At 41.1% G+C, this 19,177-nt stretch overlaps 1 protein-coding gene across 2 annotated transcripts in view; it reads left to right on the top strand.

The window, feature by feature from the left end:
- Positions 1 to 19,177, top strand: part of LOC102179751 (multidrug resistance-associated protein 4-like) — a 607,813-nt gene that overhangs the window by 255,789 nt on the left and 332,847 nt on the right. For both annotated transcript variants that reach the window (XM_018056446.1, XM_018056445.1), the window contains 5 exons: positions 1,745 to 1,895; positions 8,746 to 8,865; positions 10,136 to 10,246; positions 11,374 to 11,474; positions 12,533 to 12,724. In XM_018056446.1, coding sequence (XP_017911935.1) covers positions 1,745 to 1,895; positions 8,746 to 8,865; positions 10,136 to 10,246; positions 11,374 to 11,474; positions 12,533 to 12,724 — 675 coding nt within the window. The remainder of the gene's footprint in view (positions 1 to 1,744; positions 1,896 to 8,745; positions 8,866 to 10,135; positions 10,247 to 11,373; positions 11,475 to 12,532; positions 12,725 to 19,177) is intronic.

The raw sequence follows: 19,177 nt of genomic DNA, 5'->3' as shown, positions 1-19,177 counted from the left end.
AAAAGATTCCCATGTTCTTCCCTGTGTTTCCCCAGTGCCTTGTGCAGATCACCATGGAATTGTATCCGAGATCATAAACTCTGGAGGCATTGGCCCAAACTCTGTGAATCTGCATGTCCTCAACTTTCGACTCCCTTTGATAGCAGACTAGATACTAAGATAGATACTACACATAGATATGAAATACTGGTTGTATTCTTATCACTTGAAACTTTTCACCAGGGTATCATACTTTTCCTGATAAATATGGATGTCTAAATCAGCATCAATCAATGATTTGGGCTTCTATTCTACCTGCTGTGTTTTTAGACCAAGATCATTTCCCAAGATAAAATTACTTCATGGAAGGATGTGATGTTTAAGTGAATGATTATGGAACTCTTACCACAGTGCCGTGCATAAAGTAAACACGTGGTAAATGGCACCCCCTGTTGTTATAATCACTACTCCTTAAAATAGTCATTTTTATCATAATGATAGAAAATTTAATGTATATCCAGAGGATAAAATTAAAAAAAAAAACTTTTCATGCTTTATAAGTTGTTTGTTTATTATCAAAATTCTTTCCCAGATTTCTAGGAAATACCAAAAATTGGTTTTCTCACATTTTTCTTCTTCTGTCTGTTCTTTATTAGGCATCCTGATGAACTCTGAAATTCCTTAAATAAGGTATTTAGAAGAAAAATTTAAGATAAATTAGGAGGCTCAAATAAGTAAAAATAATTTTCCTGGACAATAAATAGTTGGTGGTATGTTGGGAACAAGCTTAAATATGCCCTAATGGCTCATGATGTAGACTCTCTGACTCCATGGCTCAGGCTTTGTTTCCATCAAGCTCCTTTTCCTTTCCCTGTGACTCAGTGTTTTCATCTGTAAAATGAGATAATACTATTACTTGATAGGGCTATTGTGAGGAGTAACAAGCTAATACATGTCAAGTATTAAATGTGTAGCCCTGTAACAGAGTCAGCACTCAGTAAATGTTAACTATGGATAGAAAACCAGGAAAGAAAAATTTCCACTTCCAAAAGTCACATTTGCATCTTTTCCTCCTTTACTGGACAATAACTTTGTAATTAACCAGTTCTTTATCCTTACCTGTGTAACTGAGGCTTCTGGTTTCCTTATCTGTGATGCCTGCTCATTCATCTCTAGTAATACCTACTGACTCATGATAGTTTAGGGTTCAAGTCCTAGTCTCTCTCAACCTCAAATATTCTCTCATCTATTAAAATTAGTGATTCCTACCTTATGGGCTACTAAGTGTATTAAAAGAGCTAATACCTAGAAGGTTCTTAAGGTTTTTGGCACACAGAAATCATGTAATAGAGCTTCCCAGGTGGCTAGTGGTAAAGAATTCACCTGGCAGTATAGGAGATGCAGGAGGCATGGATTTGATTCTTGGGCCGGGAAGATCCCCTGGAGGAGGAAATGGAAACCCACTTCAGTATTCTTTCCTGGAAAATTCCGTGGACAGAGGTGCCTGCAGGGCTGCGGTCCATGTGATCGCAGAGTCGGACATGACTAAGCAACTGAGCACACACACATAATCTTGCAATAACCATTAGAATCTAGCATTAGAACCACCTATAATTTTATTTGTTTGGATGGCAAAGCTTTCTCTACTATTTCCATACATCTTTCAAGAAAATAAGTTTAATCACAAAAAAATAGTCTATTAAAGTTTATTTTCAAAAAGAATCCTTGATAAAGAGGCCCCTACATCTATTTTTTATTCTTCCAGACATTTCTACAACTGATTGGTGTGTTGGGTGTGGTGGTGGTGGTGATTCCTTGGATTGCTATACCTGTGATTCCCCTTGGCGTCATTTTCTTTTTTCTTCGGAGGTATTTCTTAGAGACGTCACGAGATGTGAAACGCCTGGAATGTTCAAGTGAGTACTGGGACTCTCAGGTTGGGATGGCAATGCAGGTTGGCTGCATTTATACCATAATTAACCACACCCCTGAAATCCTGCAGAATATATCTTTTGGAATTTCTCCCTAAGTCAGCATTAGATAATTGTATATTATGGGCCCTGTGAACAGTGTGACCCTTAAGCCAAGTTGAGCTGGTGGCAGATGAGCTGCAGCTTTGCATTTTAGCACGAGGACAAATGTGGACAGGGGCCATTTCTGTCTTATTCACGACACACTTCCTAACACAGAACAGCCACCCAATAAACAGTTTTCCAAAAAATAATATGTTTCATCATGTTAGTACTATTGTAGAAGGAAAATAGGGAATTTTTCTTCCCTTGAAGTTACTAGAAATGACAAGAAAAGGAAAATATTAAGGAAAGGAGGCATCAGAAAATGTACTCATATATCAGAGGTGATATTTTTAGAAAATACATTCTTTCACATACTCCTGAGATGGTAAGGAAGTTGTAGTTGTTAAATGTATTGAAAAGATAAGCCCTATTATTTCCAGGTTTGCTCTTTATCATCACCAGTATTGGAGCTGATGTCACACTGTGGGAACCCTTCCCCAAGACAGTTCATGTAAATGATACTGGAAATAATCCCTTCAGGAGGACCCAGGGGGAAGATCTGTTTAGTAGACTTTCAGTTTATCACTCCATTTAGCTTCCTAGTTTTGGAATAATGGGGAACATTATTTTATGATTAATTATTCTATTCTTCAGGTAATCACAGAGGATGCAATAATCCAGAATGTACCTCATCATTAATGCACAGACATATTTCATCAATATTAAAACAAAGAATTATAATGAAAGTAGAATTGTTAAATATTTTTAAAGAAGGTATAAGGACAGAAAATAAAGGAAGATGTTTGTGTCAGAAACCTTAACTTTGGATAGTTACTGCAAATTAATACCAACTTAACTTTCTAGAAACCAAGCCAAGAAGAGAAACATAGTGAGTCTCATTCTTCTCTGTATCTACTAAGTGGAAAAATCTAAGTTAATCAAGACAAAGGAGTTTTTGGTGGTGAAATGTGTGTGTTTCATTTTTAATAATAAACTCTTGAGAGGCATTCATCCTATGTATTTGCATAAAGTACAGTTGGTGTCTTAAATGCTATAGAAAAATTTTTCAGTCAAGAGAACCACCTAAACTCCCATGAGGCCTGGGTTTTGTGAGGTGTTTGATTGGATTATGGAGCAGTAGAGTCCAGATACGTGTAATATTTCCTGATGTGATTTGGTAGAATGGTAGGACCTGGGAAAACAGAATAGAAGTGATGAGCTCCATACAGTCTTTTGTGTAGACAGGACTTCATTCATTTTATGATCTGAAGTCAGTGATGAAATGGAGTCATTCAATAGTCTTGTTCAAAGCACGTTGTTCCATTCAAAGAGAGATTGTTCCAGAAGGAAAGTTTTTCAGAGATTTTTGTCTGGAGCATGGGCCATTTCCCATCCACATGGAAGTGGAGAAAAGGGCACCTCCTGAGGCCCTTTTCAAAAAGCAGTACAAGATTTCACCTGTAGAGTCTGAGAACTTTTTGGCCCCATCCTTGTGGAGTATTTGGATTTTTTGCTACCTAGTAGGTTGCAACAGCGTTAGATAGTAAATTCAATCCAGATACCCCTCTTCCACACCCCAGGTAACCAAATGAGATGGCCTGTTGATTAGAACTGTTTATGTTCTCTCTCCGGGTTGTGGGTCTGTGCCATACATAATGATACCACTTTTTTCTCTATGCAGTAACTAATAGTATATCTTAAGGCCACTGCTGGAGCCACCGGCAAGAAGACATCTAATCACTATAACCAGAAGGCATAAGCCTACTTCATTCCTGTGCTCTGATAAACTGCTAAAATCCTGAGGTTTATATTCAGATCCAGCTGCCTACCTTTCTGGAGCATTATGTTGACTTTTGTCCTCTTAGTGACAAATGTGCAGTTGATCATAATAGTTTTTCATTTTTACAGAACTGAGCATAACCAAAATGCAAAACCATGATGGCATTTGGTTGCATTTCTCTAGCCTAACCTATTCATTTGGCAGTGCCTGAATTATGAATCTGTATCAAATCCTATCTGTAAGGATTCTGTGATCAACTAGCAATGTCTGCCAGGGACATTGCAAAGGGAGGTTTAGCACATGTGCCACATTTATTCAGATCATGGATCCTCAAGTCTGCTGTTTTAAGGCATTCTCATGCTGGATTCCCTGGGACTTTATTCAATCTAAGGTGTTTAGTATGATGTATGGTAATGGCTAAGGCTGTTGGATGTTAGCTAAGTAAGATTTGAGGGTTTTCTGAAGGTAAACAAAGTCTGGAGAAAAGTGCGTTTAGTCACGCATGGACATCCTTAACCTTGATTATTCTCCCTCTGAGACACTGCTGTTGTGATTAAAAGCACAGCCTTGGAAATAAGACACAATTGGGTCTGACACTCAGCTCTACCACTTGGGTGAGTTAATTTACTTAATCTTGGGCAGGACGTGCTCTTAATTCCTCAGTCTGGTTTTCCCTTTGTCACAGGTATACTGATACCTGCTTTCTGGGGCTCTCGGGATTTCTTGATGCTTGTAAAATACGTGGTGTGCTGTGCTTAGTTGCTCAGTCATATTGACTCTTTGTGACCCCATGGACTGTAGCCACCAGGCTCCTCCTCTATCCATGGGGATTCCAGTCAAGAATACTGGAGTGGGTTGCCATGCCCTCCTCCAGGGGATCTTCCCAATCCAGGGACTGAACCAAGGTTTCCTGCCTTGCAGGTGGATTCTTTACCATCTGAGCCACCAGAGAAGCCCATGAATACTTGAATGGGTAGCCTATCCCTTCTCCAGGGGATCTTCACAACCCAAGAATTGAAACAGGGTCTCTTGCATTGCAGGCAAATTCTTTATCAGCTGAGCTACCAGGGAAGCCCCAAAGTATTTGCTAGTGACTACCAAAGGCACCAGGACTTTGAACATGAGGGTATTGAAAATTTTTTATTTATTTGTTTTTGGCTGTGCTAAGTCTTCGTTGGCATGTGGGCTTCTCACTGCGGTGGCTTCTTTTGTTGAGGGGACACAGGCTCTGCGGGGCTTGGGCTTCCAGCTTGTGAGCTCAGTACTTGTGGCTCTCAGGCTCTAGAGCACAGTCTCAATAATAATTGTGCACAGCTTTAGTTGCTCTTTGGCATGTGGGATCTCCCCAGATCAGGGATGAGCCCTTGTCTCCTGCGCTGGCAGCCAGATTCTCATCCACAGAGCCACCAGGGAAGTCCAAATGTGAAGGAGTTAAGAACATAGTAACAACTGGCAGTTCTCACATAGGTGAATGATAACCTGCACCAAGGCTGCCACCTTGGGGTCTTTTCATGTGGTTCCCTGCCCCCCTGTACCCCAGGGAAGATCTGCAGTCCAAATGGAATGTGTCCTCAGGGTTGTGGAGACACAGCCATATGTCATGTAAACTGTAGGGTTACACGTGTCTATGACTTCTGACGGATGTCATGGCTGTTATATAGTGTGCTTCAGGATCGTGAGCTCAGTCTTTGTGGGGAAAAGGGTGTTATGCTGGGCAAGATAAGATCAGAGCCTTGACATCCCCTCTCCTCATGTGCTAGTTAACTTTCTTTGCAGACCCTCCAGTTCCCTCATTCTGGCATCCTGCTCACCCTTAGTGGGGTTTGAAAGAAACAGGATAGATTTTCACAGGTCAGTATTTCCTTTGGCCCACTGTAACTCGTGGGCATGAGGTGAGGTAGGTGATGGAGTGTTTGGTTCCCTGGTGTTCAAGGCTGAGATGACACCTGGTTTCTAAAGTCAACCCCATCTTCCATCCCTGCTGGAGAAAATCAACTGCACTTTGATCTCCTGGTGAGGGAAACAGGTGGGGGAGGCCATGCTGAAGAGTTCATTCCAGGACTCTCCCTGAAGGAACAGGCACGTCTACTTCCTGCTCAGAAGCCTCGTTTGTGATGAGTAGTGTTGACGTAACGTTTGCTCTGGAAATCACAGCCTGGTTCTAGTGAGTTTTCTGTGTTCTCTGGAGCTGGACTCTTGACATCCTCCTGACAGTGTGATGGGCCCGGAATTCATCTGTGTCATCGCTGTGAGCCCCTTGCTTCCAGAATAATTGAGTTCTGGGGTCTGGTTGGGATACTTGCTGAGAATGCAGAAAAGGCCTGAAGAGAGTTCTTAGCCTTTGTTATTTGGAGCATGAGCTCAGTCTTAAAAGTGCTATTAAAAGGTCATATTGCTATTTTAAAAGTGTAAAGTTAAAGCTAAAATAAAACAATTAAATGTTACTCAATAGAATAAGGCTTTCCCAGGTAGTGCTAGTGGTAATGAACTCACCTACCAATGCAGGAGACTAAAGAGATGCTGGTTTGATCCCTGGGTTGGGAAGATCCCCTGGAGGAGGGCACAGCAATCCACTCCAGTATTCTTGCCTGGAGAATCCCATGTACAGAGGAGCCTGGTGAACTACGGTCTATAGGATCTCAGAGTCAGACATGACTGAAGCAACTTGGCATGCAATAGAATGAAGAGAGGGAACAGTGTGGATGCCAAAGTAAGACCACAGAAATGCCCTTGGAAGGTCAGAAACACCATTGAACCACTTTAGGCTCTTTGCCTGAATTAGATACAGAGGGAAATGTTATATCATGTCCTGTTTCAAAGAAGGTGTTTTCCTTACAACAATATTACAGCTGAGGGTTCCTAACAGTTAGGGTTCCTGATCAGATGTCCCAGGTAGAAAGTGCTGCAGGGCTGAGTGGATGGTCAGCTAGGACCCAGCCCAGGCTGTCGTCCCCTAGCTGAGGGCTTCCCGCCCTCTCTGAGCTCCAGTGTCTCAGAGGAGGAAGCCTGCTCCATCCTTTCTTATATGATAGATCCAGGAATACTTAGCACAAGAGGAGTTCTGTGTCTTTGCCCATTTATACTCTGCCCTCCTACAGCCCCTCCACCCCCGTGGAGCCTGTGTATATGTCAATAATGACTGAACTGTTACCCAGACAGGCATTTGGATGTGACGCATTTGGCTAAGGAGTGAAAACCTGAAAATAATTTGGAGTTTCTCCCCTTTGATTCTTTCCCCATCATTTTATGTAATTTCTGAGGCCTCTTGCAAGATAAGTGATCTTAACATCCCCTAAATGCCCAGATTTTACTAACAGGTCTTTTCTAGGAGATGTACAAGTAACAGAGTGATGTCAGTATTTCCTGCTGATACAGCGCAAGTTATCACTCACCCCAGACAGAGGTCACAGGCTCACTATCTGCCTCTGACAGCAGCAGGTTACAGCCTCATTCATGGTGGAAATGAGAACCATAGGGTCTTCCCTGCCTGGCAGCCTGCAGCCCACCTGTTCCCTGATGGGCAGGTGCCTACCCCTGGTGCTTGTGGTCAATGTCCTCTTTGAGAAGATGGCAGGAAATGAATGGTCAGTGAAGGGACACTAGACCCCAAACCCACATGAAGTCACTCAAAGAGAATGATCACTAAGGGCACAGTTCGGTTTTACAAGGTAATGTGAGTATCACATGCCACAGTGGCCTCCAAGTGCCAGAAAAAGCATTGAGCATGTAGTTTTAAAAACCTGGATTAGATTCCCAGAGCAGAAGTCAAGACCATTCAGAGACACCTGGCTAAGCAAGTCCTGTGGGCACAAGGGCGGTGCAGTACCAGGTGTTCTGTGACCCATGCAGAGACTCCTGGTGCAGGTGCAGGGAGGGTCCCGGGATGGGGGAGACAGCACACTGTCTGCTCCTCTTACTCATCTTGCCCTGTCCTATGTCTGTCTCTGGTTCAGCGTAGCGGTTGTACTGACTCTATCCTGGCTCTTAGGTTACTCATCTAAGTTGGAGACAGCACACAGATACCTCACCAAAATTCAGTGTGGTAAGAACTCTCAAAGAGAATTAAATTAAAAAATGCTATTGAATTGGGACTATCCTGGTCATCCAGTGGTTAAGAATCTGCCTTCCAATGCAGGGGACTTAGGCTTGATCCCTGATTGGTGAACTAGAATCCTATATGTCACAGGGCAACTAATCCTGTGTGCCACAACTAGAGAGCCTATGTGCTACAACTACTGAGCACATGAGCTCTAAAGCCTGTGATCTAAAATAATGGAAGCCCAGGCACTGCAACTAAAGAAAGCTTGCATGGGGCAATGAAGACCCAGCGCAGTCAAAGAAAATGCTATTGAATCAAAAGTTTGTGAACAGTTTCCACCCAGAGAGATGTCAGGGAAGACTTTGGAGAAAGGCCGTGTTTGAGGATTGTGATGAACGAGCTAGTAAAGAGTTTCAGTATCTAAATCTAGGTCAGATTTGAATTTGGTTAAAGATAGATTCAGGCTTCCCTGGTGGCTAAGCGGTAAAGAATCAGCCTGCAATGCAGGATCCACAAGAGACACGAGTTCGATTCCTGGGTTGGGAAGAGGTGTGGAAGAGGGTATGGCAACCCACTCCAGTATTCTTGCCTGGAGAATCCCATGTACAGAGGAGATGGGTGGGTGAGTCCATAGGGTTGTGAAGAGTCAGACACAATTGAAAAGACTTAACATGCATGCACAGAGATAGATTCAGAGAGAATCTTTTATTTCTAGGTCGTTAAGGTGAAGCTTGATGTGAGCAGGAGTTTGAGCGGCACATGGAGAATTCTCTCCAGAAAGGGCATCATCCCTTCTCCCCCGGGCAGCCCCACCAGGAATTCTAGTGCGCTGTTTGGCAGAACGTGCAAACACAGCACACGGGAGGCAATGGGTTTCTTTGCATCCAGCCTCCCTGACTTTCTCTGTCGTGTGTCTGTCTCTGCTTCCCCAGCACAGAGCCCAGTGTTTTCCCACTTAGCATCTTCTCTCCAAGGACTCTGGACCATCCGGGCGTACAAAGCTGAGCAGAGGTTTCAAGAACTGTTTGAGTCACACCAGGACTTGCATTCAGGTCTGTGAGTTTCTGGAGATGATTTCAAAGGATGGGATGTGCTGTCATCTGAAGCCTGACCTCCCTCTCAGGTGGTCTTGCTGGCCAGCACTTCTCTCTGTGCTGCCCCATGTCCCCCTCTGCACACCTGCCTCCCCCTCCCCTTCCTCTCAGCACCGGCTTTTCCCCAGACTGACTTCCATTGTCCTTCCATCACGGAGTCCTATGGCTTTCTGTCCCTTTAGGACAGGAGTCAGTATACTTTTTTTTTTTTTTTTTCAAACAACAGATAGTAAATATTTTAGACTTTATGTGCCCTTCTATCTCTGTTGTAACTTATCAGCTTTGCTGTTGTAGCACAAAACAGGCAAAGATAATACATCAGCAAAAGCACATGACTGTGTTCCAATAAAACTTTATTTACAAAAGCAGGTGATGGCCATTCTTGGCCCACAGGCTATAGTTTGTCAACTCTCTTTTCAGAGCATGCAGGGCAGCAGGTGTCATTCAGGTAAATCATTATCTAATTAACAGATTTTTAACTCATTTGGTTAATATTATTCCCAATATTGGTAATATTTTTCCCTAGGTAGAAATTTCAGAATTCCCTCTAAATCTGTAAAATGCTGGCCCATCTCTCCAGTCTTTGTTGTATCTTAAAACGGCATTTTGAAAGTCACATGCAGATCCAGTTAGCTCATGGTTGTATAGACAGTGGTTCTTAAGAATAAACAGGGCAGGGCCCTGTAGTAAGCATAGAGGTGCTAGAAACAGCATGTGAGCTGTGCTCTCTGCTGTCAGAAAGCTGGGAGCAGCTGGCCCTGAGAGAGGATGAGCCTCACGTTGAGGCCTAGCACTGTCGGAAATGCACCGATGAGATCATTTTTCCATTTTCTCCATTGTGATCATATTACTGTTTATAACCTATGAGTTGAATTTATTTTCTTATTGAAGTATAGTTGATAAACAGTAGTATATTAGTTTCAGATGTACAGCAAAATGATTCCGTTTTATATGTGTATTTTTGTCAGATAATTTTCCATCATAAATTATTACAAGCTATTGAATATAGTTCCACAGAGCCCCTGGCTTGATTCTTCTGTGTCCCATGTTATCTGGTATCAAAACAGCTTTTTGGAACCTTCATGTTCCTTGGGTGTATAACTTTGCCACCCTACTTTGTTTAAAAATCTTCTGTAGCTCAACTGAGCAAAATGGTCTTTCTTGTTCAAAGCAGTTAACATGGTTTTTCTAACTTATTCATTATGCTTCTTATGGTTCACAAATCCAGAGGCGTGGTTCTTGCTTTTGACTATAAACCGATGGTTCTTTTTGCGTCTGGATATCATCTATTTTATCTTCATCTGTCTTGTTGACTTTGGGTCCCTGCTTCTTGCACAAAGTAAGTATGGGTGTAAATAACTATTTATGGTGTGATTAAAATTTATAGCTGTATTTAAGCATGCTTGGGGCTGGTGCATGGGGATAACCCAGAGAGATGTTATGGGGAGGGAGGTGGGAGGGGGGGTTCATATTTGGGAATGCATGTAAGAATTAAAGATTTTAAAATTAAAAAAAAAAAACTAAAAAAAAATAAAATAAAAAAATAAAATTTATAGCTGTATTTACAGTTATTATATTAAACTCTTGCTGCCTTGTCTAACAAGAACAGTTTGGTTATAATGAATTGTACTAAAGCATTTGCAGCATGTGATTCCACAGTGTGGCCCATGTAGAGAGGTCATTTGGGTCTTGATGGGGCTTTTTATTCTTTTCTCTTTCTTTGAATGAATTGATGTCTACTCAGCGATAGCAAGCTGACCTTAGAAACTTTCCTGGTAGTGTTTAGTAGTTGGATGGAGAGAACCAAATTTGCCATAAAGCTTTTTGTCCAAGTTAGGACTTTAGATTTTGGCTTTAGGGCTACTGGGGTCTCTTGGTTGTAGGTGCTTGGTGCATGAGGATGAGAAAGATTCTCTGTAGCAAAGGGCACCATCCTCATCGCTGTTTGGGTACCAGATGAGCAGATGTTGGTGTATATGGCATGAATTTACCAGCCCTAAATGTTCTTTAAGAGCAATATTGAATCACAGTCTTTAATATGGAACAATGAGAATGGTATTTTAATTTTAAAAGCACTGGCTTTTAGAAACCATTGCCTTGTTTTTTATGGTTTCCAACTATGGTTGCATTGAACATAGAAAATGAAATTGCTTGATTGTTCTTGAAACCACAGTGACAGAAGTCTCAATAATAACATTGTTCCTCATTGTCTACTGTATATTGACAGTGTTGAGATTAAGTTCATTTAAGTCTTTCTGAATTCATAGTGGTTTTAATTTTTTGGGAGGGAGGTTTTAATTGTATTGTGGACTCAATCAAATGCTAGTAAAAGTATAAGTAATATTGTCATTATATGTTAATGATTTAAATATTATAAAGGAGTTATCTTAATAAAGTGATAGAAGGAACTGGCCTTGAGGTCAAAAACAGGACTGACTTTTTTCCCCGCTCTTCTTCCTCATTTAGCTTTGAATGTTGGGCAGGCTGGCCTGATACTGTCCTATGCCCTTAACGTCATGGTGGTGTTCCCATGGTGCATCAGGCTAAGCATTGAAGTTGAGACTATGGTGATGTTTATCTTAACATTCTTAACCTTGTACTACTTCTTGCCATTAAAAAGTATAAAAGGAATTCTTATGTAAAATATTAAAACTTGTTTTTACATCTAGCTCACAGAGGTTTTTATATCCTCCTCCATCTGTTTAAAGCTACTGTAAAAAAGTACATCTTTTACTCAGTCTTATGTGTGCCATGTCAGCAGGTTTTTATTCATCATGAACTGTCTTCAAATGTAATAAATGTCTCTGTAGGAGTGAGGTTCTGAAATCTTGGAGAGAATATAAACCAGTTTGGGGGGGAGGTTTTTTATTATTGTTTCTTAACTGGTAATTCCTCATTATTGGTAAAAGAAGAATTCAATATTTTGTAGTTCTTTGTTTAATTGATAGATATCTGTCCCCACCTCATTTTAGCATTTATTCTTATATGTGTTAGACACCTGAATGTGCTGATATTCCTCCTTTTTGGTAGAATAAGCCACCTCTCTGAATGTGCTATCAAAGATGTCAAGTTATTTTTGTTTAGGAGGCCTTGGTCAATATTTAAATTATATTCTCCTTTGAGTATTGCATGTTGTCCCAAAGACAAAAAAACAATAAAAATGCAACATTTGCATTTCTCTCTTCTAATAGAGTAGAAAGTGAGAAATTATTAAAATGAGGTTTGATGACCATCCAGTTCTACTCCTCTATAACATGTGGCCCTTTTATAACCATTGATTAGTGTTCATAAGTATTCTTTTCTTTGACAAAATTCTTTTTATTCAGATGCGAAGAGAGAAAAAATAAAATCTTTGCATTCATTTATATAATTCTTTTAGTTTTAATATAATGCTGAAGGAAGCAGCCCTAAGTGAAACTGTTACAGGATGATGAATGTTTGCAAATCATCAAAGGAGTCATCACACTCCTACTTAGTCCTTCACAAATGCTAAGACCTAGAATATTCTTAACCATATAAAAAGCAGATATAAAGATATAAAAACAGAACACCTTATTTACAGTCTCTGAACATCCATAAATAAAACCCTCTGCTCCTAACCCACATGATGTCATATATATTTCAGATGATTTCAGTTGAAAGGGTGATAGAATATACACAGCTTGAGCAAGAAGCACCCTGGGAACTCGAGTTTCGTCCACCACCAGACTGGCCCAACAATGGAATGATTGCCTTGAGCAAAGTGAACTTCAAGTACAGTTCAGATGGGCCTCTGGTATTGAAGGACCTGACAACAGACATTAAACCAGGAGAAAAGGTTTGTTTAAGCCATTTGCCTCTTTAAGATTCAGCTGAAGATTTAATGCCACATCTGCTGTTGACTTTTTTGTGTGCATTGGGGGAACTCTTTGTTCTTCATGGGTGCAGATTAGATCAGTGACATCACAGGTGAATCTCTCTTGAAAACTGAGCAGGGGATGAGGATCCCAGTATTTCTTTCCCTGTGTTGTGAGCTCCCTCATGGTGGTTGGTGGGTCCTAAGCTCCTGAACTATAACTTAGCCTGACCCACAACACTATATTGACACCTGGTTATTCATGTGGATTCTGAGAAGTCAGCCTTGACTCACTTGCTCTAATTCTCCAATATCTCCCTTTTCCCCATCCATTATTCTTTGTATTTCTGAAATCTTCTCTTCTTCCTCTGATGCCCTTCAGCTATGGCCTCTTCCTCTGTCCTTTGGCCCTTCCTGTAGACTTGTCCTCCACTAACCCACACTTGACTGACATCCTCCTGCCCTGCCCCCAAAGACTGCTTCTTTCTGAAGCACAGATCTGATCCTTACTGGACTGGGTGAGCTGCTGCTGGAACCATAGGGCAGTTCTAGATCCATTCTAGCAGGGATTGTGTGGCCAGCTCAGAGCCACCAGAGAAGAGCCCAGAATCGTGATTCAGTCAGGGGTGAAAAACCAGAGCCCTCCATGGAGGCAGAGTCCGGAGACTCACTCAGAGTTGATGAAAGCAAACTGAGAGGAGCAGGGAAGATTCCAGGTGGAAGATGGCAGAAAGGCTTGTGACCTGGTCCTGTCAGCACCCATGTCTGCAAGTGATGTTCCTTTCCCATGCAGCTTGAGGCCCTCAGCTGGGACCAGGGCAGAGTCTTGAAGAAGAGAATAAACCAGAACAGAAGGCGGTAGGCATCTCTTCCCCACCTACCTCTCCAGCCTCAAGTCCTCATGTTCACACACTCCCCAAGACTCAGGTTGTGTGTAGATGCTCCTAAAGCACCGCATCCTCCCCGCTTCCAGGGTGCACACACTGCCCTCTCTACTTCAGAGACCCTTCCCTTTGGTCTTCTTGAGGTTAAAGCCTCCTCATTTTCTGAGTTAATTCTAATGCGTCTGCTTCCCAATTCCTTCTAATGTTGTATACCCTTAAGATAGCATTTATCATACACCTGGATGTTGGTGATGGACAGGGAGGCCTGGCGTGCTGCGGTTCATGGGGTTGCAAAGAGTCAGACACGACTGAGTCTGAACTGAACTGAACTGAACTGTGCTTATAGCAACATTATTCATTGTACCCAAAAGCAGGAAGCAACCCAAGTATTCATCAACAGGTGAATGGATAAATAAAATGTTATTCACTCACTGTCCCAGCCAGCAGTCCCTTAGCACCCTCTCTGTGCCCTGCAGAATGCCATTTTCTGGGGAACAGAGCTAAAAAGAAGATGCTCCCTGATCCATACAATGTAATATTATTCAGCCTTAAAAAGGAAGGAATTTCTGACCCATGGATAAACCTTGAGCACATCATACTAAATGAAATATGCCAGACACACAAGAAACAAATACTATATAATTTCACTTTTATGGTGTTCCTAGAGTAGTCAAATTCCTAAAGACAGAAAGTAGAATGATGGTCACCAAGGACAGAGGGATGGAAAGTAGGGAGTTATTGTTTAATGAGTATAGAATTTAAGTTCTGCAAGACAAGGAATAAAAAGCAAAAAATATTCTGGAGGTTTGTTGCACAATAATATGAAAACTTAAGACTAAACTGTCCATTTAAATATGGTTAAATTGGCAAAGTGTATGTTACATGTATTTTACCACAATTAAAATAAAAGAGACCATCTTGACATGTTTTGTAATTTTGAGTCTGTATCTCAGAGTACCCTAAGGCTTCTAAAGATCAGGGAACATCTTATTTTTAGCTCTGTTCCCCAGAAAGTGTTCTGCAGGGCACGCAGAGAGTGCTGAGGGACTGCTGGCTGTGAGGTTGAGTGAGTAATACATGGATAAGTGCAACCAGTAACCAAAACATACACACAATGCAACTCCTTGTAAGTAACTAGTTTCCTAGATGTGTTAAATACTTTAGGAACTGCTGTTTAAAACTCTATCTACCTCAGACCCACCTAGTGGACTGTAGCTATTTTTAATGAATGATATCCTTGTGACTCTGTGTGACACTATGGACTGCAGCCCTCCAGGCTCCTCTGGTCATGGGATTTTCCAAGCAAAAATACTAGGATGGATTGCCATTTCCTTCTCTAGGGCGTCTTCCCAACCAAGGGGTCAAACAGAGGTCTCTTACCTCTACTTGCATTGGCACGGGGATTCTTTACCACTAGTGCCACTTGGGAAGCCCTTGTGACATGAAAGAATATTAAATTTAATGCCCAAATGATATCCAGGGCCTGGAGGAGGACATGGCAACCTACTTCAGTATTCTTGCCAGGAAAATCCCCATGCACAGAGGAACCTGGCAGGCTACAGTCCAGAGGGCAGCTTCAGTTAGTCACATGGCAGAAGCTTGCTCCTAAGTATTTCCAGTTTCAGGGTAGGTTGGGAAAATAGCAACTGTACCTCATGATGAAATCCTGTCCTTAAAATCACCATAGGTGATGTTTGTTTACTAGCAGTTAAGTGTGTCCATGAGATTTCCCATTGTAAACATAATTCTGTCAATTTGCTCCTGTCTTAAATTTTTCCCAAAGACATCAAATATGAATTATCTATATCTTAGGGACATAACATATTTGTATTCTTCTACTTTAAAATTCTCAAATCATAAGACTATCTGAGCTTCTAAAATGTTTGTGGGATGATTGAATCTGGAGACTGGATTAATAACTGCAGTTACTTGACTTTTGTTTTGTGTCATGGTCCACTCACAGTATCACCATTAGTTTCATTTCTGTGTTTAAAGGTTATAACCAGGCAGCATATTCGTGAGGTGATTTCACACCACCTGTGTACATCCTCAGGTTTCCTCTCCTGCTCACTTGTCTCAGGCTCCGTCATTCCTGGACACCCTTTTGTGCTGGATTTGATTGACAGAGGTTGCTGGGAGTGAGCCAGACCAACAGAAATGAGGCTTTATTCTCTTTCCCTCATTTCTTCTGCTGTCTCAATTCCTGGAAGTTAGGGTAAATGGGAAAAATTAATACATACTGTGCTGATTTCTAATTTATAGAAGAAATAGCAAGCAAAAAATGAGGTAAATAGCACCTTAGGCTTCCTGTGTAGACATTGAACATGGGTTGAGTTTTTCATTTAGATGATTTGATGGTTTATTTATCATTTTAGATATTCCTAGGCTATTTTAAAGCATTTTTCAGCTCTAGAGGTAGATTGATGTTAGTTTGTTATATATATTTTTCTTGCTCAGAGTTATTACTTGGATAATACATTTTTATAGATGCTTCCTAGACCTTGATATATGTACAAATATGTTAGTTTCCTACATTTTCTCCTTGTTTATGTATTTCCTCAGCAACCCCTTCCCCCACTCCAAAATTGTCCTACTTTCTCTACCAGCTTCCTAATTCCTCATGACTCAGACTGTGGTGCCAGGGTCAACAGCACCTGCATCTCCTGGAACTTCTTAGAGATGAAGAATTCCATTCTCATCCAGACTTCTTGACTTAGCATCAGATTTGAACAAGACCTCTTAGTAAAGTCCTTTCTCTCCCATAGACAGTGTTTGATGACTCATAACCCATGATTTCTATGAAACATTCCTTGACAGTTTGAAATTGAGCTCATGAATCACTCAAACCCCTTTTGTGTCTGAGCATGAGACTCTAGAAAGTTCTGTATCACTTACCACCCTACAGATTCATATTTATATTCTGCAAATCATGCCTTTACATTATAATCTAAGACTGTGTGATTCCACTGCATTTTTTTGCATCTTTTCAGTGAGTCTATCTTCATCACAGGCAGTTTTCATCCTGCTCCCGCCTTTCCCACACCAGCCTCCTGCAGGGACTGGAGGGATTTCCCACAGGCTCAGCCCTGCCTGAACCTAGAATCAGAGACAGCCCTGCACAACAGTGTATGTGCAGCTCTTTCACCACCTGATGGGATAAAAAATGAGTCTTGCTGTCCCCAGCAGTGCCCGAGGTCTGTTTGGCCTATTTCCTGGGAAACCTTGTGTCCCACTTAGCTGCAGTGTTCTTCCCCAGCCCACCTGTAGGTGCTGGTTTTTCCTGCTTACAGCCTGCCCTCCTGATCTCAGTCATGCTCCTCATTCAAAGATTTTGTCCTTCTTGTCCCACCCACTACTTTATACTCACCCGTGTCCATATCTTGCTTAAACTCTCTGGCCATAGGATCTCCATGTTAGGTCTGTTCCTTTAACTGTAGCTACACCTCTCCCCACTTTCTCTGTTCTATTTAGCCAGAGGGACATAATAGGGAGTCAGGCCAACCAGGGGATAAAGAGGCCATCAGCAGAATGGAAAAGAACCTGACATATGTGGAATGAGTCCCATCCTGGCACTTAAAAACTTTATTATTTCAGGCAGACTAGTTAATCTAACTAAGCCTTGATCTTCTCTTTTGCAAAACGGAGGTGACAGGACCTAATTTCTAAGGTAGTTGTACAACTTAAACAACATAAGATACATGAAACACCCAGCATGGAGATCAGCATGCAGTACATGCTTGGACAAAGATAGCTGTCGTTTTCCTAAGGTGTAAAATGACCATAACCACTTATACTTTGTTTACTTATAAACTGTCTATCTCATGAAAATGAGAAACTTAGCCATTTGCAATTGTATTTATGGCTATAGAATCCATCTGCTGTGTCTGTTTCTCTGTCCAGCTTATCACATTCCTAAACAATATAGTAATAGATCTTTCATACATTTCTCCAGCCTGATTTAAAAACCTCAGCTCCCTACAGAAGCCTTTTTTGCACAGGACACCATAAGTAACACAAATAATACAAAGGCAAATCCAATGTGGATCCTACTGTCAACATATACAGTCCAGCTGAAGAATAAGGAAAAGGCTGTATTAACTTTGTGAGAACTTTTATGGAAGTTTATTAAAAGACGGTATAACATCTGTTAGGGTTGAAACAACTTCTCCCCACATGGGGGCTTGTTAAGTACAGAATTACCAAGGAATTACACAGGTAAGAGAGGCTTTAGTGACTTGGTTAGAATTTTAGCAGGTGGAAATGTATGTGAAAGTCATTCCAGGAAGTGAGACTAGCATAAGCAAAACACGATGCTCTGATTCTGTGAATGAAGACCTAGGCACCTAGTATTCAGTTAAGTGAACTATCAGATGTATAACACACTTTCATGTTCAGCTCCACAACTACCTAGTGACCCCAAGGAAACTGACTCATGGACGTGAAGGATGAAGAGGTCAGATATCCTGGAGTGGAGTGATGGACATAGAACCGGCCTTCGTGAGGTTAACCTGAGAAGTGAGAGCATGTGCACCAGAGTGGGTAGACGTGAGAGCCAGGGAGCCAGGAACTCTTGTGCCTTCAGGAAGATGTCCTGGGAATGTGATTCCACTTTCTGAAATCAAACTGATGTAAATTAAAACTAAGTTATAACACATGGGTTTGTGAATGTGCAGGGAAACAGCTGAGAGTAGAAATTGCTATCATATTTCTGGAGGTAGTTTGGCAGTACTTACGAGTCTACTTTAAGAATGTTCATACCTGTTTCTTGGCAATTCCACATATGAGAACTTATCTTAAGAAAATAATGACAGTTGTTTGCAAAGATTTGGCTTCAAGGGTATTTAACACACAGTTATTTATAATAGCAAAATATTAGAGACTGCCTAAATATCCTCCAATAGGGGGTTTATTAAATAAATTATCACACATACTATAATATTACATAGTCATTAAAATAAATATTTTTAGTGAATATTAAATGAAAACAAATTGCAATATGTTCATATCTCATTTTGTTTAAATTAGTTTTTGTCTTCAACATACACACACAGACACACACAAATCCAGAAAGAAAATACATCAATATTTTAGGAATGGATTTATTGGCGTGCAGGGGTGATGATTAGTATTTATTTACTTTCTAGATTTATTTGCACTGATTATGATTAATAAAAAGATTTGCTTTGTTTTTTAAAAGCTAACACAGCCTGTTACTCACATAATGATTATGGTCGTTAATATAAGGGACTGAGTCATGAAACATTGCAGGTATAGAATCTGTAGGCCTTGGTACCATGCTGGAATTAGAAAAAGCTGGAAATAAAGTGGACAGTTGAGCCTGGGAAAGAAGTGATGAGATTAAAGTAGTAAAGTCAGAAGAAGTGGCTGTTTTGTGGGGGCATTTGATGTTAATCATGTGGAGTTCAGTGTATCAGTATGGAGATAGTCCGGGGGCAAATGTAAACAAGTTGGTGTGGTTGTCAGAGAGCAACTCTGGCCTGGTTGGAAAAACAGAAAGGAACAGTTGTAAAGCTGAGGTAAGACTGTTTCC

This window comes from Capra hircus, chromosome 12 (genome assembly GCF_001704415.2).
Source record: "Capra hircus breed San Clemente chromosome 12, ASM170441v1, whole genome shotgun sequence".
NCBI lineage: Eukaryota > Metazoa > Chordata > Mammalia > Artiodactyla > Bovidae > Capra > Capra hircus.
Note: the sequence above shows the minus strand (reverse complement) of the source record. Positions and strands in the feature narration are given on the sequence as shown.